At 38.8% G+C, this 25,825-nt stretch overlaps 1 protein-coding gene across 1 annotated transcript in view; it reads left to right on the top strand.

Annotated features, from left to right (window-relative positions):
* t (C45 family peptidase tan) overlaps positions 1–25,825 on the top strand; it is a 64,960-nt gene that overhangs the window by 24,384 nt on the left and 14,751 nt on the right. The window contains exons 2-4 of the mRNA XM_071590816.1: positions 529–726; positions 10,300–10,404; positions 17,626–17,860. Coding sequence (XP_071446917.1) covers positions 529–726; positions 10,300–10,404; positions 17,626–17,860 — 538 coding nt within the window. The remainder of the gene's footprint in view (positions 1–528; positions 727–10,299; positions 10,405–17,625; positions 17,861–25,825) is intronic.

Genomic DNA, 25,825 nt, shown 5'->3' with positions numbered 1-25,825 from the left:
TTTTTCAAATCGACTGAGTCCTACAACATTTAGGACAGACCTCTAGTATGGGTGTATTTATAAATAAATAAATATATATATAAATATATATATATATACATATATATATATATATATATATATATATATACATATATATATATATATATATATAAACCCACATATATACATATATATACGATACATGTGTGAATATATATAATAATAATAATAATAATTATATGTATATACTTTTTTATTTAGCCTTCTCCTTCCTTCTATTAAAGAAGGTGATTGTACCACCGAAATTTTAATCAACCCTCGTGCGAATCTTTTTTGTGTGCTCTATGTTTTCATTTGCTTGCATCATCTTAGTGTTGATAAATAAATATATATATATATATATATATATATATATATATTATATATATGTATATACCCATGAATATTATAATTAGATACATGTATATGACACATTATATTTCACATAAACTCATTTCCTTGCCACCAATTTTTCTCAATTTTTTTCCACTCACCCAATGCCTTCAGGGTCGGACGTTCCGCGGCCTCATCCAGAGCTTCCTCTCCATCTCCGTCCCCCTCAACAAGATCTATCTACCACTGTACGAAACAGACGAAGGACTACATGCTTACGAGACAACCCTTGCCACTGTCAAGGAGAACTTCCCGCAGTATGTGAGAGAGCTGCAGGGCGTAGCCGAGGGTGCCCAGGTCCCATTCCACAAGGTAAGAGAGTTGAACGGTTCGAGCAAGCAAAATAGTGTGGGTACGGGTTGGGAAAAAATAAACCATCGATCGCGATTCGCACCATCTTGCAAGCTATAAAACAGCCTATCACCCTCTTGAGAGGCTCATGTGGTCCACGCTGGATGTAAGCACGTGGAGTATATATATATATATATATATATATATATATATATATATATATATATATATATATATATATATATATATATATATATATATATATATATACACTCATTCACAGAGAAATATATATATATATAAGGAAAAGGGATAGGAACACATATAAAGGACGAACACAGTAGAGGTGGGGAAGGCGGAATCAGGCAAATCACGAGTGTAAAAATATTTCATAGACTGGGACTTGAACTCCGGATCTTTCCACTTGCCGGGCGGATGCTCTCAACCACTTGTAGTATATATATATATATATATATATATATATATATATATATATATATATATATATATATTTATATTTATATATATATATATATATACATATATATCGGTATGCGGTGTATATATATATAATAATTATTATAAGGCAATCCGCCGGTTAAGGTAGGTTTTTGGATGGACACAGCTATTAAATAAAACATTTTGTGACTCCTAACAAAACACAAAATCCATCATCCTACTCTATATCAGGCCCCTCTTCATCTCCGAGTACTTTCTTCCTCCCTTCATCCCGTCCAACATCCCTATCCTGTTCCTTCCCTTTCCTCGTTTGCCTAACATTCTCCCCTCAATTACAGTCTTCAACATCCCACTGCCGGTCAATACCCCCTTCATCCACTTTTCCTGCCTCCATAGGATTTCTCCCAGCAAACCACTTTCTTCGCCTACCATACCAAGTACTTCCTCATTTGTTTTCTTCACTGTCCATTTCACCCTCTCCATTCTTCTCCACACCCACATTTCAAAAGCCTCCAGTCTACGTCTATCCTCCTTCTTCAATGACCACGTTTCCGCGCCGTTCATAGCTACGCTCCATATCAAAGTTTTTACGAGTCTTTTCTTAACATCCTTACTCAAAGTCCCCGTCATCAACTCCCTCCTCCTTGTGAAAGCCTCTTTGCCTAGCGCAATTCTTCTCCTTACGTCCCTACTACTTTGACCGTGTTGGTCCAAAACACTACCGAGATACGTAAACTGTTCTACCTGCTCTAGTTTTTGCCCTTCTATTTTAATGTTAAGCTTGGCCTTTTTCTTTCTAGAAAATCGCATAACCTTTGTTTTATTAATATTGATTCTCATCCCATACCTGTCGCACTGAATTTCCAATTCACTCAGCAATGCTTGCAGCCCCTTGGCTGACTGACAAACTAAAGCTTGGTCATCAGCAATCCTAACTGATTTTACGAATCCCCCGCCCACTTTCATTCCTACCTCGAGTTCTTCCCATGCCTCTTTGATCATTTCCTCTGCATACAGGTTGAACAGCAACGGTGATAATGGGCAACCCTGCCTTACACCCCTTCCTAACACTGCCCATCCTGACTCCCCGTTTCCCACCCGCACCTGAGCAGTCTGAGACATGTACAAGTTGCGGATTAGCCTCCTTTCCCTCCAATCTATTCCTATTTTCTGCAATATACTCATTAGTTTTTCCCAAATCACTCTATCAAACGCTTTTTCGAAATCTACGAAACAGGCAATTACCTCCTGGTTGTGTTCTATATTCCTCTCGAGTAATAATCTCATTACTGCAATGGCATCACGCGTACCTCTCCCCTTCCTAAACCCAAACTGATCATCCCCTAAGTAATCATTTGCCCTACTCTCTATCCTTTTGTTTATGATCCTATATATATATATATATATATATATATATATATATATATATATATATATATTTATATTTATACACCCCTCCATAAAGGTTACACTTACACGTGTGGACTCGAGTGGGTAGTAGGAGAAGAGGTATGTTGAACGGAATTAAGGAAGGTATAAATTGCGCAGAGCTGAAGAAGAGTTTATCGCACACGAAGATTAGGGTATTTGCTTGTGTCTTGTTAGGTAAGGCTACGAAATTTAGAGCTAGTTAGTCAGTATCCATCCCGAAATTACCTTTCAAAAAATATTCTATGCTATCTGGAACGTTTTTGACCTCTCTCCACGGAAAAAATGATGAAAGAAAGCTAAATACAGCCGAATCACTGCCCCGAACCGTCGCGTGTACGTAAATTACGCCTGGATACCGGAACTAACGACGAAGCAGATCTAATAAGAGACATATCATGCTTAGTTTCCCTAGATGCAAGGGCAGAATGCAACAAATCTAAGCATCTTTCCGCCAGATTACATTCAACGCTGCGTTTTAATTGTAAGGCCAATTTTCTCTGCTGTTGAACGATATAGTCATAGTTAAAGGCCTATTAATTCAAGAATACAGTAAATATTCCCGCGACATTAACAAACCTCCATTGACTTGCGCAAAAACTCCGACTTTTGGTCACAGTTCACGAAAGTTATATTTTTATAATGAATGCCATGATAATGAAAGTAATCAACCCGTTGGGTATGATTGGCAAAAGTGCAAAGCTAAAGTCCTACGGCGCGTGAAATATATGTATCCAGGGTTGGGGACCAGCTGCTTCCCCTGCGCCATCTTATCATCAAAAACTATGAATTTTACTTTTTATTTCCTAATTGATAGAAAATCCTGATTTAGACTTATTGAACCTCGCTAGGAAAAATTTTCAACTCATCATCAGTAAAAATGAGTCTTTGAAGTGCAAAAGGTCATATCAATAAAATGGATTTCCCAGCTGGAATCAGAATTTAAGTAAGCGGTGAAGGCATTTGAGATATTTATGGATAAAAATTACAGCCTCAGCGCACTTGAACTGATAAACTATTGACGTATTTTTTATAGAGATCACGCAAGATTTTTTTTTTAATTTCGATTTCATTCCTAGAAAGGTGTGATTTGAAGACACTCCTATTTAAACCGCAGCTGTTCTCTCAGCGTGTGGTCGCTGATATCATTCGAATGCTTACCGATATTTCATAACCGACAAGGTCACATAACGATGCGAAGTTATCCTTGAGTTAGACTTGAATGTATTACTCTTTCTCAGGCCTAAGGTATCAAGTTATGACGACAAGGTCACGGACAGATGTCTCAATAAACTAAAAGTAGTCCGTGTTCAGTAAGTTGAGGCTTTTTTCGTCAACAAAAGTGAGAATGTTACAGTGATCGAATTCATTTCTTACATTTTTGCATTATTTTTCATCTATTCAGTTTTTATTTAGGTAAAAAAGAAAAATAATTGCGAGAAAAGGAGTCGATGAAGATCTGCTATGTTCAACCGACCGAGCGAAATGATGAGTGAGTGCAATTCAACATTTTTCAATTACGCTTAATTCCCTGTCAGTTGTAAGTAAAGCAGAGAGAAATTAAATCTACCATCTAAACCTATGTACCTGCCAGGAGTGAACAGCATTTGATCACTCTATATTGGTTAAAATTAGTTCAAACTAAATTGGCTTTGATTAGTTTATTGTCATATAAAAATATTCTTCATGCTTCGCTTATGCATTTCTTTGCTGCCCCATGACTTTCGCACTTCATTAGTAGGGCGACAATACACAATGCCGAGGTACAGAAGAATGACTATTCTGCATAGAATTCAGTGGTCAATTCACATTTCAGCACGTGTCGTGAGAGCCTCATTGCCTCTTTCTTAGTTGCCATGACCCGATCTACAATCAAATCCGCCATAAAGAGGAACCTTGAAGAATGGCTATAGTGAGTCCCTTTATTAGGCCATTTGCATGGCCTTCTCGAAGATAAAAACTTTTGGGATGGAACAAATTCCTTTCTATAGGGGGGATCGAGATGGTGCTGCGGCTACCGTACTGGCTTCCCACGCAGAAGGCCTGGGTTCAAATTCCGGCGGTGTCGAATATTTTTCAGAGGTGTCTCGATCCCTGGGGTGTTTTGAGGTGGGTACTTTGAGTGAGTACGCCGTCCGTCGGATGGGACGTTAAGCTGCGGACCCCTTGGCACCTTTCGTTAATAGTAGGCTAATGCCGACGCCGGGTTTCTCTCCACCCTTCATCCTTTCCTGTCCATCTCTAATGGCGCAAATGACCTCAGCTGTCGGTCGCCTCCCCTATATACTACTACTACTCCTTTCTATAATATGACTCGATGATCGTAAAGTCACAGCCTATTTAGACGAGCGACAAGGACATTTTCATCCTACTAGAGGACTAAGTTCGACCCCTCGTTTGGAGCCGGGTTTTCTCACGATTCCCCCTCTCTCTATCTCTCTCTCTCTTGGACGGCGCAAGGACTGAAAATCTTACTTATCGTAAAACTAATCTGTTTTTCATATGGTGCTTAATCACGACATCAGGAGGCGCTTCCTCCGCGCACAAGTTTGAATGTTGAAGACGATTTCCAGCATTCTGAGGACGCATGCTAAAACATACTGAACCCATGCACGTGGGTTATCAACGGATCTCTTTTGAAAGAAGATACGAAAACGAAGCACTTTCGGCAAAGATTTGCGAAACTCCCGAAATGCGGTCACCTGCGTGAGACGCTGCATCTTATCCTTGATTTCATGCGTCATTGAGCATGATTATTACAAAAAGGTCACCTTGGTATCAAGATACGTACAGTTTTCGAGTCGGTGTTATCAAGTGTTATACTCTGAGCACCAGAAAATCTTAAATGAGCGGACTAGGATGGAGGATGAAGTGGGCGGGGGGGATGCGAGGAATATCCACATGGGCACAAGATGAGAGTATATTTCTGGAAGGAGACTTAATCCTTCTGCTAAAATGATTATAATTTTTTTCATTTCCCGAAGATCATGCGTACGAATTCATCTCTCTACCAACCTCTACCTGGCCAACATGAATCCACTCAAACGAGATTTAGAAGACGAGAGAGAGTTTTTTTCCATTTGAAAAGGCGTAGGCACACCAGCGGCAGGAATAACAAAAGTAGAGATAACATCATTTGCAGAATATCTTGTCCATTAATTTGAAAACTTGTTTGGTGCCCGACATAGGTATTTATTTTTGTCGATATTTTGGTTGGCTCGAAAAATATATTTTTAAGGCGCACGGTTGGCCTACGAAGTCTTTGATCATTGTGCGGTGCGAAAGTGGAAGAACCTAAACACGGGTACCTACAATGTTCTGTCGTTTTTGTAATTAAACAATTGTTGAAATCATTTAAAATTCGTACTATTAGCGATTTACTCGGAATTTTTTTTCGAAACCACTTCATTTCCATAATTTTAGAGAACAAAAAACCATGGCGTCATCAAGATAACGGGAAGGTCAAATCAGTCAAGAGCACAATTCCAGATCATTCCAAAGTTAGTTTGTTCCGCTGCGTTTACAGATAAGGTAAGCACAGATGTCACCTCAGCCAAGCTACGAGCACGTTCATCATATGAAATGTGTGGTAGCATTCACCTGCCGATGTTGAACGTGAATGAAGCGGCGTGATGCATATATACCGCGACCCACATATTGGAAAGAACGTTTGTAACAGCTATTAATGCGATCATATGACGATTAATTGTTCAAAGTTGCGTAAAAGGATCTTCCCACGATATAAACTGGCGTGGCCTAATTGATTGAACGCACCCAGACCGAAGATAGAATGTTCTCCGATCAATTGATTTCCGTTTCGTTCGCAATGCAAGCACTCTTCGTTTGTGGATGCGGTAAAATCCATAATTCTTCTTTTGGGGCCGAACGAAAAAGATACCCGCAGGTTTTAGTCCTCTTTCTGACACACTCTCGTCCGACTATCCCGAATCCATCAAAAGGAACTACGCCAAAATTTTAAGTCATGGAAATTATGAAATCTGATCATAATTTTTCATCGCTGAAAGAAAATAATGTTCGGTTGTTCTCTACCTGTTTCTACTAAGCATCAGACCGTAATGTGCAATACGTTGCATTCGGCGTGAACAAAAGCGCCCACTTATAATACCGGTCCTGGTTTCATTTCGATATTTTGAAAAGTTTCCTTCAAAATTCCACGAGCGAATTCCAAGGAAAATATTCCCAGATTTATTCATTCTTATTAAAAATATTTCCGCTGTTTCTATTTTCTTCTGAATGTCTTAGAGGCACCTATTTAACATTTGGCGGTCTTAAGAGGGACGACTCTTCCCCATGACGTGAGGGTGTACATTCACGGGTGCCCCCTCCAAGCCTACTTAATAAATTAATTTAAGCCCACCAATGCCAAATTTCAAGAATGGACGAAAATTTTGAGAAATTGACTTACTTCGACGAACGATTCTTTGATTGCGACAGGAGCACATAATTCCATTGCATATTAAAAATTAATAACAACTTCTATCATGTTAGTTTTCGCTGCAGTCTCTCTAGTGGCATTGTATTCTGAATTTCAGGCATGAGTCACGACGGGAGAATACTTATATCATTCCGTTTAAAGTGTGAACGAGCAGCCATGAAAGCAGAGCGATGACAGTAACGAATTAGATAAACCCTTCTTATGTTCATCGCTCCCATCTCGCTGGAGGTCTCCGCGAAAGGCATCAGACGCCCGGGAGGGGAAGGGCATTCACTCCAGGTGAGAGAGGGGAGGGGTGTTGAAATACACCGCACGCCCTTTATTTCCTCCTTGCGTGGGCATTTTGAGACAGAAAGTTGATTCCTCACAATCCCGTACCTACGCTCCACAGCAGAGCGCTTGAAGTGTTTTATGTCTGACTTCGTTTGGACCAATACTGGTTTTGAACCTGCTCGCAGTACATTTTGCGGCACACAAGGTAATTAATTGACTTGAATTGACATATTTTCCTCGATAATCCGCGTGCTTATGGCGATGAAAGTGGGTTGAACGACATTTAAAGAATGAATCTTTGAATAAAAAACAGCGAAAATATTTACCCTCAATTAATTAGAATATGCTGCTTTCCCGCAATAATTTAATCCATCCTGGTTTTAAATTTAATTTAAAACCTGGATTTTGCAGAGTTGCGATGTGTTATGTACTGACCCGGAACCCAGGTCGTATGCCTACGATGCAATTTCTTACAACGGATCGATTCCACCAACGACGTCTGAGGTCATTAAGTTTTTTAATTAATTTCATGACGTTACAGAAAGATGCGACGAATGATAGAAATAATTAGAAATGCCATTTTAAAAATTCACAGCAACTTACGGCACATTCCAGAAGGTTTAGTAAAAAAATTGCAAAGGGAGAGGAGGAATTTTACAGAATCCGAATGATAATCGATATTAATTGCCAATTAAGAAATTTCGATTGAAATTGTCTCTCAAACCATGGTATTGCATTAATTAGAGCAATGTAAGATATAACCTTATGCTCCCGTATGGTATCATATTAAAATGACTTTTGAGAATATAAATTTCAGACGCTGGTAAAAAATATATTGCCTCTATGGATTGAAAAGTACTTCATTCTTATATTATCCCATTCAAACACATGATCCGAAATGATAGGAGAAGGCGTACATATATAAAACATAAGTTTCAAGTAAAGTCGCTGAATGGTATCGATTGATCAAGTAATTCGCAGAAAAACTCGTTCATTCGACATACTTAAAAGTGAAGAAATATAGACGAAGCCTTAGGGACTGGAAAATGTAAAAGTTTTAACTGCAACTAATTTAAATAAGTTTATCAAACCCTTGACCATTTCACTCTCACGCCATCGAGGCTATATTTCTTGCGCATAGTATCGTCAAGCGTCCGTCTAGAGTTTTCCGATTTACCATTGTTTTCTCTCCAGTTCTTTCGTCCGTAAAAATGTATCCATGTTACGTAATCAAATCACCACATTTACCAATTGTAGATTTCCATTTCTGTAGCATACTCCGATTTTTACTCTAAATACGAAATATGCCGTATTTCGAATTTATAGTTAATATGACTCCGTTTTCTACGGACTTTTAAGGACATTTGGTAGCTAAAAGTAAAATTGACGGTGAGCAGAAGTCCACTGATTCCTAAAAATAATGTCGAACCTCATAAGCAGTGATTTGATTCCAGAATCCGCAGATTCTCCATTATGTCGAATCTTAGATAGCGTATGAAGTTGCGAAACACGGAAAAACCGTTGGAATGAAATCCGTCATTTCAAAAAAATCTATTGCATTTCCAAATTACGAGGGCTGTCAAGACAGTAACTTGGGTTTCGGCCTAGCGTGGCGGTAAGTATAGCTAAAAGCCACCACCTAGGTGTCTAACTGTCCCTACACTCAGTACGCATCCTGCTGTGGTATTATGCAGACCGTGGTTCTTCTACTTTAAAAAATGTAACTTACACGGGCAAGAAGGGTAATTAACAGTATCATAAAGTTAAATGACGGAAAAATAATATATTTTACCATGCTATAATTAAACAATGCCATCCACCTAATAATCTCCATGACATTTATCGGATAAAAATGTGCGGATTGCTAGAACAAGGAATATTCGCGTCATGATTATTTGAAAAGGCAATCTTTTTAAATCAAAGTTAAAATCATACGTTAATAGAGTTTCCTTTGTGTCGATAGAATGTTTCACCATTAACCTAAGCAGAGAGTCAACATTCAACAAAGAGAGATTATACTTTAAGAGAAAAACAAAAAATGTCAATGAATCAGAAAGTATATCTGCTTATCAGCATTATTTTCATACTTCAGCACCCTGTAAGTCACCACCAGGGCGTGTGGTAGGGGGTGAATACACACCAGACTAATTTTGACCCGAATATGACCCCACCGCGGTCGGAAAATATTACTCTGATTCCTTATCGTTCGTGGAAAAAATGAAATCTTAAATCGAACATTACGTGCATTAATATTACATTCATTTGAGGTTCACGAGCTCAGCTGTCAGATTATCTTGGCATTGGTATGGATATTCTAGTCCCAGGCATTGTCCTTTTTAGTAGTGCTCCTTGTGGATCTCCATCTGTCAGTATTAGACCCACCATCCTCAGCAATATCGGAAATGTCCGTGCGACAAGGGAAACTGAAGAACGGTACTGAGGAATCATCAGTATGAGAAAGAATGGTAATATATACCACCTAACGAAAGAACCACCCAGAAACCAACAAAATTAAATACCAATTAAAACTATGCACGTTCAATTTGGAATCATTAACAAAAGTATGCTCATGGCGTATTTCTGCCATAGCTAAAGATTACCATAACAGTTATTATTATTTCATATCCTGAATATCAGTCCCACCAAATATTGATTTCACATTTTAATAACCCACCAGTAATTTCAATTGAAAATTTTATAAATTCACACCTTTATGTGAAAATATATGTCAAATAAGGTAAAAAAAATACCAATACTAAATACTAACTAAAAATGAATGAATTTATTTCTCCATAATGGTACGTTGCAATAGTATCATGAAACCAAAGAGTCTTATAATCAGAGACATATGAAATTACATTGGTAAGTTTACTTTTCACCGTTTTCGCAACATTTAAAAATTTCTCTCACTTCGCTCCAGCTCTCCCATTCACGCTCAAATTTTTCTCATAAACATCGTCGTTTTCATCTTTTCCCAGCTATTTCTGCTCCACATGGATGACATTCTACCCAACTCCTTGGGGAAGAAGTGTAACGAGGACACCTCTGGCTGCTCGACCGTCTGCGTCAACCAACCTGGAAAGGTAATTACTCACACCCATGCTTTTCCATACATATCTATTCCGTCAATTATCCCATTAATTACGGTGAACACCTGCTCCTCTTTTTTTAACTAGATCAAGGTATCGACTAGTAACTGTTAAAGGCAGGTTTACAAAAATCTCATTAATCGCACGAGGCAACTTCACACTTCAAAGCTGCAGTTTCCTAATACGCGACACTCGATAGCGTACCCCATTTGAAGCCAACGAAACACCCAAAACCCGCCGAACTCGGTCGAATAACGAGGCGTCTTGTAAATGCCAAGCTCATGGCCCTCAAAGCGGGGGGACGAACTTATATAATCCACGTGCCCCAAAATTTGGCGATTTCCGAACTCCTACCCAAACGCTAAGGTGACAAGAGGGAAGGTTGCCTCCTCTCCCCATCCCACTCACACACACGTGACGCCCGCGTACTTGGCGGCTTTCGTTTCTTTGACGCTCGGCCATAAAAAAAGAGAAAAGCCAGAGTGCTCGTTGTTTTGAATCCAAAGGGAATAGGCAGGCAACAAAAACGCGACGCCCCCACCCCCCTGTCTCCAATAACACATGTGAATATTATCTTGATATTTCATTCAAGTACAATTACTTAACACATCATGCCGTTTCTTCAGAAGAGTCGACATTTCTCCATTACCTCACCCGGACAATAAATATTCATAGATGATTTAAAACAGAGGTCTACATGATACGAGGTGCGTTCATGATCTAAGATTTTCCTAATTTTTTTCTCCTGTTAAACTACTTCGACCAGAATGTTGAAACTTCTGTTACCTCTCAACATAATCATCCTGTACACGTATGCATAGTCACAGCATTGGCGTCATGATTCCATGGTCGCCGAGAACGCTTCTGTAAAATGGGTTCCTTTCGCCCGCTGGATAAACCGGGCCGAGGGCTTCTTGGGTTCGTTTTCGCAGGACGCTCGGCCTTCTTCGAACTGTCGCACCCATTAACGTACATTTCATTCACGTCCATAAGACCATAATTGCATGTCTCATTCAATTAAAAATGAAATCCGATAAGTTTTAATTCAATGAAATAGAGAAAATGGATGATCGCGCTGTTCTTGTACACTAAACGAAGCCATTTAGGTATAGAAAACGCTTTTCACCCTACGAGGCACGCAGTTGTACAAACTATAGTATGTGAACTTAATGAATGAATGTTGCAGCTATCTATACCTTCTATTCATAAAAAAGTGCCCGCGAACTTCAAAACACACATACAAATAAAAACGCGGGACGTGCGATGGGCAAGGAGGAAAGTTGCCGATTCCAATCAGAAAAACATTTGACCCGGAAAATAGTTGCACATATTTTAAAATTAGTTTCCCGGTAGTAAATAGATGGGCGACGGACGATATCCAGACAGTGATAACATAACATTTATTCTCATCCCATAAGTATCGCATTGATTTTCCAATGCGCCCAGCTTTGCTGAGCGCTGAGCTTATATAGACTTTTGCTACTTGAGCCACAGCAATGCTGAGCGCATTGGAAAGACAAAAAGTCTAAAACCCCTTGGCTGACTGACAAACTAAAGCTACTCGTGGCGACCATTCGCAAGCCTAACTTAAAACAGTGACTTCTCCCCAGACTTCTATTGTTATCTCCATTTCTTTCCATGCCTCTTCAACTAATTCCTCCTCATATACCTTGAAAAGCACCCGTGGTAATGGACACCAATGTCTTACCCCTCTTCGGGATTAGGTGGATGAGGGGACTTCCTAGTCTCAATCTCGCCCCAATAAAAATGTTTTATTATTATTATTCCTAACACTGCCCATCCGGACTCTCCATTCGCCACTCGCACCTGGAAGTCTTAAATATATATAGTATATATATATATATACTATATATATATATATATATATATATATATATATATATATATATTTAACACAGTAATCAACCCGAAGGTCGGTTTGGTAGGTGATGGTAGAGATCACCCAGCACTAAGCCCTATACGGCGTGTGAAAATTCACACATCAGGGTAGGGGGGCCAGTTCCTTTCCCTGTGCCGGTTATGGTTTCCCAGGAAGACCTGGTACCCGAAAAATCACTTTAGCTTGGGTGGAGCTGAAGGTGCCCATAGTGCCTTGCCCAAGAATCGAACCCGGGACCCTCTGGTCAGCAGTCCAACGCTCTACCCACTGGACTACCGCGACCCATATATATATATATATATATATATATATATATATATATACATTCAAACACGAAATCCCGCCAAACGGCGAATAAATACTCATATATACAGAAACAGATATAAGGAAAAGGGATAGGAACACATATAAAGGACGAACACAATAGAGGTGGGGAAGGCGGAATCGAACGGATCACAAGAGTAAAAATATTTCCTCAACCGGGACTCGAACACCGGATCTTTCCACTTGCCGGGCGGATGCTCTTAACCACTTGAGCTATCGAGGATAGTCAATTTACCCTGAGATCCGTGGGTCTAATATGTCGCCATATTAGACCCACGGATCTCAGGGTAAATTGACTATCCTCGATAGCTCAAGTGGTTAAGAGCATCCGCCCGGCAAGTGGAAAGATCCGGTGTTCGAGTCCCGGTTGAGGAAATATTTTTACTCTTGTGATCCGTTCGATTCCGCCTTCCCCACCTCTATTGTGTTCGTCCTTTATATGTGTTCCTATCCCTTTTCCTTATATCTGTTTCTGTATATATGAGTATATATATATATATATATATATATATATATATATATATAAACACGGATGTAGATTTGCAGAATATAGAGACAGAATCATTCTATGTATATATATATATATATGTACATGTTGCGGACGAGTCGTCTATCCTATATTCCGCAATACATTCATTATTATACCAAATTTACTCAATGAACGCATTCTCGAAGTTTATGAAACAAACAAATATATTCAGATGGTTTGGAACTGTCCCAACACCATCCAATTAGATTTGCATTAGCTACAATTATCAACTAATAATAACCAATTTTAACACACTCCTTCAAAATAAGTTCACTTCTCTTCTGTGGGCAATGCGAGCCGCTTATCGTTTTATTGTAGTATTGTTTGCAGTCACTCATTTTTATCAACTTCCTACATGAAAAATATCCAATTCATGACATAACATTTATTCCACTCTGAATTAGTGCGAATGGATGCACTGTTTGTTCGTTAACGTACAGTTATCTCTCTTTAGGGATGTCATGATCGCAAAAAAATGCTATGGGGAAATAATTAATTGAACAGGCATGCCGCAAGAACTTTTCCCTCTCATGTACGTAAATGGAAAACTCGTTAATGATGATTGCGCGCACTGCCCTACATACTCAAATAATAGATTCATATCGCGCACGAAACTATCTGCCAGCATCCGTAACTTCGTATCGTACGAAAGGACACATGGCCGAGAATGCTTTCAAAGACATGAATGGGCAGTCACGATAACAACTGAGGAATATCGTGAAAGTAGGACTAAAACGATGAGAGAAGGAGTCAAGAGGCAGTTTTAATTGCTTTTCCCGCATCTTCCATATTATTTTAATACCTCTTCAGTTGACATTTTGCGTGGATCCCTATGAACCTAATGTAAGCGCAGATCCTTAGACGTTGTCGTTATTTTTTACTTCATCATTTTTTACTTCAGAAATAATGTTATACTTCTTTCAAATTTTGGTCAAAAACTACTAGATATTTCAAACAGATATGAAAATAGGTATCCTACACGGTGATGGTACTCAATTATATTGGGATAATCTCACATCCAAGGAAGATATTAAAGAATAAGCAAATGGCACATACACACACACATATATACAAACACACACACACATACATACATATATACATATACATACAGGTATATCTATACACGCACACATGCAAGTATATAACAATTTGATTAAAAAATTTAAACACAGAGAAAGGACTCTCGAATTTTTATTTTTGGCCGTTCGACGTCACGGCCGTCATCATCAGAATGTCGTTCTCGGGGCAAGAGTGGATAGGATATGTGAGGGAGGGTGGGGGGAGTGAGGTAAGGGACAAATACAAAATGGACAAGGGGCTGAGAGGGGATGTTTAGGCGGTTATTGGATGGGTTCAGTGGGCTGAGTTCAGTCCGAGAGGTTTAAATTCCTGGACCACCCAAATATGCGCCATCTCGCGGGTTCTCACCTCTACACTGCTTGCGGGTTCATGATGGATACCAATCAACAAAACAGAAAAGTGGTCATCAAAAGATTGGTCGCGGGAAGCAGTGTGGGTTGGGATGGGATAATTAAGGAAGATGGGAGATTTAGTTGAGTAGCGGTGGTTATTCATGCGGACGGAAAGGGTGGATATGCATTCACCCACGTAGAAAGCAGGACAGAAGTTACAGGATTGGCAGAATACAATGGTTTTTTTTAAGTGTATGGAGCTAAGGAATAACTCTTGGGTTGGAATTTGGTAGCCAGGGTGGTGGCGGGTCGAAGAATATGGTAGCCTTTGCAGCGTGGGTGGTTGGGTGGCGTGGGTGGTGCCTAGAGGGGCAGAGAAGAGACGGAGGGGGGGGGGGGGTAGGTGGTCTTGTGGTCTTGAAGATGTCTTATATATTCGACGGATGTTAAAACGAAACGGAGGGACAATGTGGGAATAAAAGTGATAAGGTCTCACCACTATGAATAATTTGGAAGAGTTCAGGGATTATACATTTAATTTTGTGGGTTCCAGGGAAGAAAGTGGTGATTAGGTTAGGGCATTTTGGCAATTTGATTTGGGGAGAGAATTGTATTGGGTTGAACGCTTGAGGATTTTAATTGTTCAATAGTTGTTCCGGGTACTCTTGTTTTTTGAGAGAGTCCTGTAGCTAGTCCATGTATTTCTGTAGGGAGGGGGTGTTGTTGCAAAGACGGAGGCCACAGCAGCTCTTGATATGAAGGTATTGTTGGTCGATATAATGTAGACTGAGGTGTTAAACATATTGTTCTGGAGGTGAATGTCGATATCGGGGAAATTAATGTTTCAATCAGAAATAGATGAAGTGAAAGATACCGAGAAGGAGGAGTTGAGAGAGGAAATGGAGGATACAGTTTCAAGTCCTTGAGACCAAAGGAGGAATATGTGGTCAATATGGCTCCAATGGCGTTAAATAAATATTTTTCAATAATCCTTCTTGGAAATACAAATCAATGAAATAATTAACAATTCCGTATCATTTAAGAAACATTGAGTTATGTGCCATGAATGTACCACGAGCTCACTAATGAGAATTATTTTGAGACAAAACTCGATTAATATCTTTAAATACGCTCAACGTATAATGAAACACGTACCTGTTAAGATATTATCAGGCTGAGAAAAGTCATGGAGGAAGAAATTGAAGGAGAGGAAAAAGAAGAAGGATTGGAATGCTTGATGAGATAAGAAAGGCCAGAAGCTACACGCAATTGAAAGATATTCAGGAGAGAGAGCGATGGAGGGCATTCGGTTGAAATCTATCGGAAAGACTGTTCCACTTGAGAAAGAAATTCCTGTTGCATGATGGATATTCAGAGAGTAAGTTCCGTTCAACTATCATGAAAGAAAAAACAAGAATTTACTCACATACCATTTTTTTACTAATTAATATGCATACCTTACACATCCTATGGACATAGTGTCCACCATTGTTGAAGCCCTTGTCCAGAGCGGGGTCCTTTGTTTCCCTTCATTGTAGAAAATGCCGACAGCGACGCAAGCCACATGTTAAATTGTTTGTCTTCATTGTCTCAATAGAATCGCCAGCCTACAAAGAAGAATATCAGATGAGGAAAGATATGAAAATTGCTAGGCGTGAGGTCTGAGTTGTGGAGAGGATGGTCATATTGCTCCCAGTGGAAGGTCATCAGGCGATGTTCCCTTGCACCGTATCCGTCATTCATCAAAGACTGCCGCTTCGTCCGCCATCATGCATTATTTTCGCGTTCTTCATTGAACATTCGGACCCGTCCCCGTACCACTGATTCACTCATGGCATGAATTCTATAAACGTCACTATTTCGACGGTGAACTTCGTTCGGTTTGCCGTTCCTCTCATTGAAGGAATGGATCATAAACCACGTTTCACATGTCACGAGAATCTCGAGCTCCTTAAGCATCATTAAACGCACGCCGCAAAGCGTATCCGCTCTTGTCTTAAAATGGTGTCATTGATGTGCCGATGAATCCACCAACTTGTACACACACACTCTAGCGAGGTCGCATTGCGGCAGCGGCACTATTTGAAAAACGGAACTTACTGTCTAAATACCCTATGAATGTCGAATTACACAAGAAAAGCAGGCCAAATTAAAATATATAGAAAGAAGAATATGATTTATAGTACCAAGCGGATGTATACGTTGAAAGTGATAAAATATTAAAGAACATATGTATTGTATAAGTAGTCCTCATAATTGCACGTGTGCATTTGGCATTGAAAATCGCGGGGTAATGGAAAAAAACACATGGGCAGATTAGTATTTAAACTGATATTATGTCAATAAATTATTCCCTATAGTTGATGATATCAAGTTTATCTAATAAAATCTGCCTAAGGGGTAATCTGCATAAAACGGAAATCTTCCATATTTGGCGATACAAATATAAATTGTGTCCAATAAGATGTTTTATTCCTAAATTAGCGTAGCTCATTTTCAGATCAAATCAGTTGGATTTCGAAATAAAATGTCAAGAAAAAATTTTTCGGTGTGTGATTCAACAATTCAATTGAGATCTCAGTGCCCTTTTCTTTTTGAAATTACTTTTTCTCTGAACTGCTTCGTTTCAAACCGTAAATTAATAAATTAAAACAGATTTGGCCATGCCTTTGATATTTTTAATTTCCCCAAGGACGCCCACATCATGGCTTCAACTGGCTGTCTAAGTTGTAAAATCTGCACATCTCGCAAAAAATCATATTTTACCAAGATCACGCTCTCAGCAGGTTTTACCACATTGATAACTGCCAGAAATAACTTTTTTGCAATTTCCATCGCTGAAAGACAGGGATGGGTATGCTGTCGTTACCGCTTCGGAATCGACCGCTCCCAGCGGAAGATGATCTCACGAGCTTATTTATTTCCCCTCAATAGGTCCTTGTGTCTCTCGAGAAATAAAATTGTGAGCCACCATGATTATTCATGATCGATTGGGGTACGTTTGCGGATGAGTGACTTAAGCGTCTCCTTCCTCTTTTGCTCCACAGGAATTCCTGGGCCACACGGAGGACGCCCTTCCCGAGGTACTCAACCACATATACTTCGTCTCCGCCCACATCATCTCCGACGAACCGGAAGGGCGCTGGAAAGTCTCCGAAGAGAAGTTCACGTCCCTCTGCTACGCGGGTCACCTGCCCGGATTCACTATGAATTACAACCACCACGGGCTCGTCTTCTCTGTGAACATTATCAGCGCGAAGAAACTGATCAGCGGGAAAACTCGTGCGTATATCAAAATCACCATATTTGGCGTAGTTACGTTAAATTTAAACGCGTTAATTTAGCAGAAGTTTATTTTACGAATAAATCTCGATTTAACTCCATAATTTATCTTTCTGTTTACTTTTAAACCCTACGCGTTTATTTTGTCGGATCAAGACGAAAGTATTAATTGACGCATCAACAGTTAATTCCTCAGACGAAAAGGGACCATCATTAGCATTTTTTTAAGTTGGTGCTTATTCGAGGAAAAATGAGAGAGTAATTCTAATGAGAGAATAGAGAGAAGAGAGAAAATGAGAGAATAATTCTACTTAAAAAACTGACGCGTACATCGTATTCAGAGAAATGTGGCATTTCGTCTCGCTGATACATTTTTTTCCTTTTAAAAATGGAAAACTTTTCAAATCGAGTTCTCACGGGAATAAAAATAGTTTAAAAAATAAAACGTGAGGAGTAATTTTAAAAGTTAATTCTAATTTTAATTGGGCAAAATTAAATTGATTTCATCAACCTTTAATTTTCATTCCTTTCCTTCCTTTACCTCGCGTTCCCAGCATTCCCCCTCTCTCCATCTACCTCGCGTTCCCAGAGTGATAGATGGTAGAGTTCAAGAGCTAAATAATAAGTTACTGCAATTCGTAAGGGGCATAAGGGTATTGATTCTTGTTAAACAGAGCTTAGGAGTAGATTACAGTGTAGTTTCAGGGTTTATCAAAACCTACCCCAACCCAGTAGACTATTTCTCATAATTTAACATTTAACAAAAATTTTAAAAATTCATATAAATTTACCTTGAGTTTGTTCAATTTTACAGTTGACTTCCCAAAGTATGAATACAATATCAAACTGTGGGCTCTCTTCTCACGGGCATAATGAGAAAAAAACGACTGCAAGGTGCAATTGTACTATATCTGATGTTATAAGCCACAAAACACGAGTTGCCTCAGCAGCGTAGGAGCAGGATTTGTGGAAGTGTGAGGTTGGTATAAAAGAAATCGTACTCTTCCACAGATGTTATCAACCACCGACCTCGGTTGTCCTGAAGAAATGCCTTTAGAATGATGTTAAAAACGTGGGAACCGGTTTTGATACTTGAAAATATCTGTGAAAAATGTAATAGTTTTCATACCAAGTTTGACTTATAATCGAGTTTCAAATAATATAATTAAGGGAATTTTTAAGAATCCAAATCATATCGACATATTTTCAAAGGTCAATAAATGCAGAAGTCTTCTCAAATCATCTTTGAGCATTAGATAAATGGTTGATAATTAAATAAATCAACAGTATGTGCAATGCTCGAGGCAAATGACAAACCAAAATAGTAGTACTAATTAGTTGGAATCAGACTCGACTAGGATGCCGACTAGTTTGTCAGCTATTTCATCAAAATATCGAACACAGTCGTGGTCTATTATGGACTCATGTATGAGCGGGTGTTATACAAATACATATAAAACTTAACCTTCCATGTAAACTATATGAATCAACTCCTGTGTATATTCGCTGCTTCAACGCCAAATCGCTAAACCAATGTGATGTATCCCATTAATGCGTTACTTAAATGCTATAAATCTTATTTGGGCATTAATTAATTCCCGTCATCGAGCGTCAAGAGTAATTTCAGCGCATTTTGCGAAGTTGGTTTGCGGTGTCGTCCATTTAAAGCACGCCGTCGATAAATCCACTCTCAAGCGATATTTATATTTGCATTGCACTACAATTTTCACATTGCAATATTTCAAAGCCCTAGCACCATGATCCCCAGACATTAAATTTGATTGGTAACTATGAAAACAATTTAAAGAGAAGCTGAAAGCCAAAATTCGGTTTGAAACTCTATGATGAGGATGCTATACGAATTGGGAACTGTTTTTGTACATTTTTCATTGTATCTCGATCCAGACTGGCATGCGTAAACTGCGACTAAGTCAATTCGGGCTGAGGCTTAGAGTTCCAACTCGTACAGACTATAACTGAACTCTATTACTCCCGAGCAATACAGTTCAAATACTTTCCGCAAGGCACCTACGCTAAGCCTGGCGCCTCGCTGTAAAATCCTGCTCTATCCTCGAATTCAACTCGACGTTTGCCGAAAACTTTTCCACAACCAACCACGCAGAAACGCCGTCGCATTAATTCGATCTTTATACGCGAGAACCAGGGTTAGCGGGCGGGGTCTCTCATGCGGAATTCTCCCCGAGTGGAAGGAGGCCCGAGGTGTAGACAGAAAAAATAAAGAGCGCCAGGAAACAAACAGGGAGACCTCGAGGACTCGCAGAATTGTTCCCTCACAGGCATTCATCAAGCGTTAACGAGATGCTACAGGTGATTTCGGGGTCCGTTAAACTCCCATACCACAGTCGCCTCGGGGCCTGAGGTCTATGACGGTTCCACCGCGCGTCAAGGGCGGGTGGCCGGGAGGGAGTGGGTCCGTTGTCGGCTCGTGTTTCTGTTTTCGTATCAACTTATCGTGCTCCTCGGCCGCCTTTGCTATCTTTTCCACACCCTTCGTCACCAAGGCCAGTTACTCTTTCTTTCTCTTGGCAAGCATCTTGAACTTATTCGTGAAACGTACACTCTCCTTAAAGGACAATTCCTTTCTAAAATTTTGCACATCATGGTGGTAAGCATCATGAAGAGCAAAAACACAAGTTGTTGGTCGAGTCGACATGTTAATTACACAGGAAGTACTGTGAGTTCATGGTAATCAAGGTTGTTTTGTGCCACGCTTATTTCAACACTCGAATCAGTTTTCACCCTTAATTTGTGCCAACAGTTTACTAAAATCAGTTTGCGGTGACTCTTGACCGATCAATCTCCTGACTAATACCAGGCGTCTCACATGCACCATGTTATTTTCAAATATTAAGCATGTAGTTTAACAATTTGTTTAACGATTAACGATTTTTCAAGGTCAATTCCAAAAACCATTATCATTTTTAGTGTTTCACTACACTATTACCATTTATAATTTTCGACACAGATTTAAACGGGAATAGGATTTAGTTCAGAAATGTGATCGCGCAATTCCAATGAAGCTGTAGTGTAAATATTGGCAACATGACAAAACCTCTGGTAATGAAATTTTCCTGAGTTTGTGCCACTGTATAGGAAAAGTTCGCTCATTGATGCAAATAGCAAGTTATAACCAACTGGTGCGTGGGTTTCCTATACTCATAATATAATAGTCCGGCTAAAGTTTGGCGAGTTAGATGATTAAGTTGGGTTTGCAGATGATCGAGCAATAGTAAATCCGACGGCCAACGGATGGCAGCTTTTATAGAATGCTTCGCAGAAAAAATGTTAGATGTATGGTATGAATATTTATGATAGGTAAACGAGAGTAATATAATAAGATAATCGACAAGCTGGAAAGCTAAGTCAAATAATAAAATAGGACAGAATAAATTAAAACTTATGGAGCAGTTCATGTGGGTAGTATTTTTGAGAAAAAGTTGCATGGTAGTGGGGACAATATGAGAATAAACGCGTTAGAAAAAGATAAATTTGCAAGATGAAGAGGATTAGTGATGGTTTCATTGAATTAAGGTGTGAAAAAAGATTAGTTTAAGTTTTTATATGGAGCGTAGTGCTTTAAGAGTGTGAAACCTGTACTTTGAGGCAAGAGGATGAGTTTAGATCTGAGGTTTTTGAAATGCGAGTGTGGCGGAGAATGGAAAAATTAAGTTGGATAGAGATTAAGACAAACCCTGAAGTTTTATTTAGTGATATAGGCTATACCCACCATCTTTGATTGGGCGAAGAAGGGAAGCTACTGGGAAATCTCCGAAAAAGGCAGAACAAGTGGCTGAAGGAAATATTCAAATGTTGCGAGATACTGAAGGCCATGTTAGAAGGGAGAATGATAGGTAAGCTGAGCGGAGGAAGGTGGGTAGTCAGCTTTTTAGACAGCATGAGGGCTGGAGAAGTGACGAAGATATGAAACATGAAATAATGTTGGGCAACGAAAGAGAAAGTTCACCCGACACTTAGAAGTAAAGTTGGAGTTGGGGAGCGTCCAAACCGTACCTTTAAGTTGATGAACTACCTTGAGTGAACAGTAAAAACAAAAAAAATGCGTTATACAGGCGCGTTACTTGATTCGTTACCAGTATATCTCTGTTTCAATTCAGATTTACTATTTCAAAAACTAAATCGTCGATTCAGATTATTTCCTGTTGGTTAATACAATTTTTTTATCTTCATTTTTGTAAACCTATCATTCCCAAATTTGGAAGTTTAACAACAAGTAGAATACGTTTTTTACACTAAAATAGGGGTTTTCTGAAGTTTCTCGACCTCCAAATAAGTCTTGAACACCGATCGTAAGTTTAATTTATATATTCATAGTTAATCCTGCCTCTCCAGAAAATATAGTCAAACCATTATAATTAATGTAATATAAAAAACTCTTTATAAAACTTTTAAATCCAAGATTCTTTTAGATGCTTTGGTGCACGCCGTAAGGGGTGTATCGAGACCTAAGTTTACGACATGCTGGGCCTATCCTGTTAACACCCAGGGAAGCTATTGTCAGCCGTTTTGCATTGCATTAGTAAACTGGGCAAGATGACTGATGTACACTCATAGGATACAACAGGGTTTGAACATCGTGAAATTCACTGAATATAATGCAAGTTTCACGGCCAAGGTGAACTAGACGTAATTCAAAGCCGTTGCGGCCCTATTTGGAATGGATAGGCTGGCTATGCCACAGCTCGTCGGATCAATGAGGTCGCAGTAATACCTAAAATTTGTCAAGAAATAAAACATTCGTGCCATGTGAAAATAATCTGTGATCAAACTCCGATGGCTAAACAAATAATTTACAATTCTTTAAGGCACGTGAGGACTGCATCTATAATGAGTGAATGAATGAATCGATAATTTTTCTAGGACAAGGGGTCAGAGAAATGACAATGAGATCAATGGAACCACATTTATTCTACTAACAGCACCTTGGTTCAACATATCTACATAGCTATATTGAAGCAAGAATGCTATCGTCTATGTACCACGAGAGGTTCCTTATTTTTGCTCGGTATTATTTCCTTCCTCATTTCGTTCTAACTGCTGTCCACGTTCGTGCTTGTTTACAAATTCTGTTCTCTTTTCCACCCACTCAACATTCTCCCTTCCATCACGGCCTTTAACATTCCAGTACGTTTTAATATTACCTTCACCAACTTTTCTCAGTTATTTATGGTGATCATTTTAAAATCAATAAAATTTCAATTAATAGAAGTTTTTCAAATAAACTTCGAAAGGAATTCACTCAACTTTCCTCCGGTAATATTGAGAAGACTCATAAGAGAATTGCGTAAAGGTGTCCATTTATCAACGCATTTACCTACGGGATTAGAATAATAAGGTAACTAAGGAATCACATCGAGTCAAACATTATTTGAAGACAAACCAGATGTCGAATTTTATCCATGAGCACTCAGAATAACCCCTTAATACACACACAGGTACAGATTTAGAATGCAACTTTGCGACGACTGGTATGTATATGTTTTACTTCAACCATGAGACTTGAACCTCAGAAGTGGTAGGTAAATAGAAGATCGGAACCAATGAAAATGTTATGACACAGAAGAATATTGAAAATAGTATGGATGGACAAAGTAGCAATACAAGAAGCACTTCGAAGGGTGGGTGATAAGAGGCTTATGGAAATTCTAAAAAGAAGAAGAGGGAAACTACTCGTGATTGGACATACCCGGCAGCACCATGGTTCAATCGAAACGATTATTGAAGGAAAATTTGAGGGGGGTCACATAGGAAGTCCAAGGTTCCGTGAGGGATCTCTGAATAAATGAAATTATTGGGAGGAAGCAGGATATTTAGGATAGCTACTAGTACCATCCTTGTATTGATAACTCTTAACTATGATGGTGGCGAAGGGCTGGCTTTAAAGTATGTTAATTAAACGATGGAGAAAACATAGAAAAGTGTCGTGGAAAATAGAGAACAGCTTCATCTATGATATTTTATCAAAAAGAGGTGGAAAGGTTCACATGTCCTCAGTGTAGGAAAACTCTTAACATATAAATATTTAAGATGTAAAATGATGCATAGCTGATGTAATTTCACGTCATAAAAGGAATGACGAATAGTTTTAATCAAACGATCCGGCAGATGAGAGAGAACACTTCAAAATTCATATAAAATATGCACGATAGTATTTTAAAATAATATTTCTTTAAAATACCTCGATTGTTTAAAAAATTTGCATTCCCTAGGAATATATTATTGCAAGGTAAACAGGAATTCTGAACTTGAGAATTTCTAAATGAGTTCAAACTTGCACGTAATTACATAGAATAAATAATCGATATCTCTATTGGAATTAAATTTGAAACACTTCGCTTTTCCCCATAAAACACTTTTACTCACGACCTAGGTTTCGTTATGGTATAACATCATCAGGTCTTGGGTTCATCACGACCTAGGTTTCTGTACGTTTACTTTTAATGTTTGCATCACATTCAGATTTTACAACAATATACTCGGACTTTACACAAAATTACTCGTATATCTCTCAGCCAACACTAATACGTGCAGCTTATCTTTCATTTGCAATGAATAAACGTACAACCAAGATATAAGAAGCACTGTGCGACGAAAAGCTACTCTTTTATTATATGCATTAAGTGAGGTATTCTCTCCTTATCAATCCACTTCGACTCTTCTCTAAAACACTTAAATCCCCCTGCTCTTCTTAGAGAAGTTCTGGTGTGATTTGTAAAATGAAAAAGTCTTTGAAAAAAAGGAAAATAAAAGCGATACGTCCATCGGTCATATTTAGCGCCATAATGACCAGGCATAAGGCAGGCGAAGACAGTGAATCAAAGGCTAATGATAGATCATGTATTTCGGGAACGAAGAGCTCCAAAGACAAATAGGCCCTTAATAGAGGATAGTCGATCGAAATAAATGAACTGAGGACTGAGGATGGATTTTGATGACTTTTACTTATTTTACAAATGAAAGTTACAAAATCTGAGCGAACGCAATAGAAAACTGAAACTCATAACAATGCTTTGTGGTACATTATTTTTAAAAAGGAGACTGTTCAGAGATATCCACATCTTCAGCAAGTGTAGAGGCAAAACATGCGTATATGTTTAACGCCCAGTTGATCGCCATAGTTTTAGAGCCTATAATATCTCCTCGTAGAACCTCAGTCCTATGGCTAATGGGAATGAGATTCATTGCAGGTGCTGTCAACAGCCATCAATGGTGAAGTAGGGAGAGATGACAGGAATGGTATGACGGTGAAAAATAGAAGGTCAAAAAGGAAATAGTAACACAATCGGACTCAGTAGCACCCTGGAGTACTTGCAGAGGATATGCGTATGACGATATTTAACCAATCGGGCTGATGATCAGTTGCGCTATTGATGGTAAATACCATCATATTTCCAAAGAATCATATTCGTCGAAACGGGTGACCATCCGTTATCTCGTGCCGCTCTAGATAAATGAAAGTGTATCAACATCAAGAATGCAGGCACCTAGTACAAACTGTAAGCGCCACTATAATGCTATCGTATCCACGTTGGGAAACATTAAAAAGGGAGGATTTAACTCTAGAATAATACTTTTCTCTAAAGTGTATGCATTAATATCTGAGGTGCAACAATCAATCCGAATTCTTTCATTACTAAATTTACCAAGCATGCCAAATTAATCTATATTAAACCAAATGGTTTCGATCTTCATTTCGTTAAAGTTTAGTGCATTCAAAAAAAATCTGAAAGAACATCTTTTTTCCAAATTTGTTAATGTGTTAAACACATGTTATCGCCTATATTTCCCCACGATAATTATTTTTAAAATGTTTGCATGCCCTAGTTTATGATTTCATAATTTTCATCAGTAGATAAATATATTTTTAAAACTTAGTAAAACATATTAAATCATGTAAAATCCTTGTACAGCCTGACGAGCACAATA

Source organism: Hetaerina americana, unplaced genomic scaffold, assembly GCF_022747635.1.
Source record: "Hetaerina americana unplaced genomic scaffold, ioHetAmer1.1.p SCAF_4, whole genome shotgun sequence".
Classification (NCBI taxonomy): Eukaryota; Metazoa; Arthropoda; class Insecta; order Odonata; family Calopterygidae; genus Hetaerina; species Hetaerina americana.
This window is presented reverse-complemented; position numbering and strand designations above follow the sequence as displayed.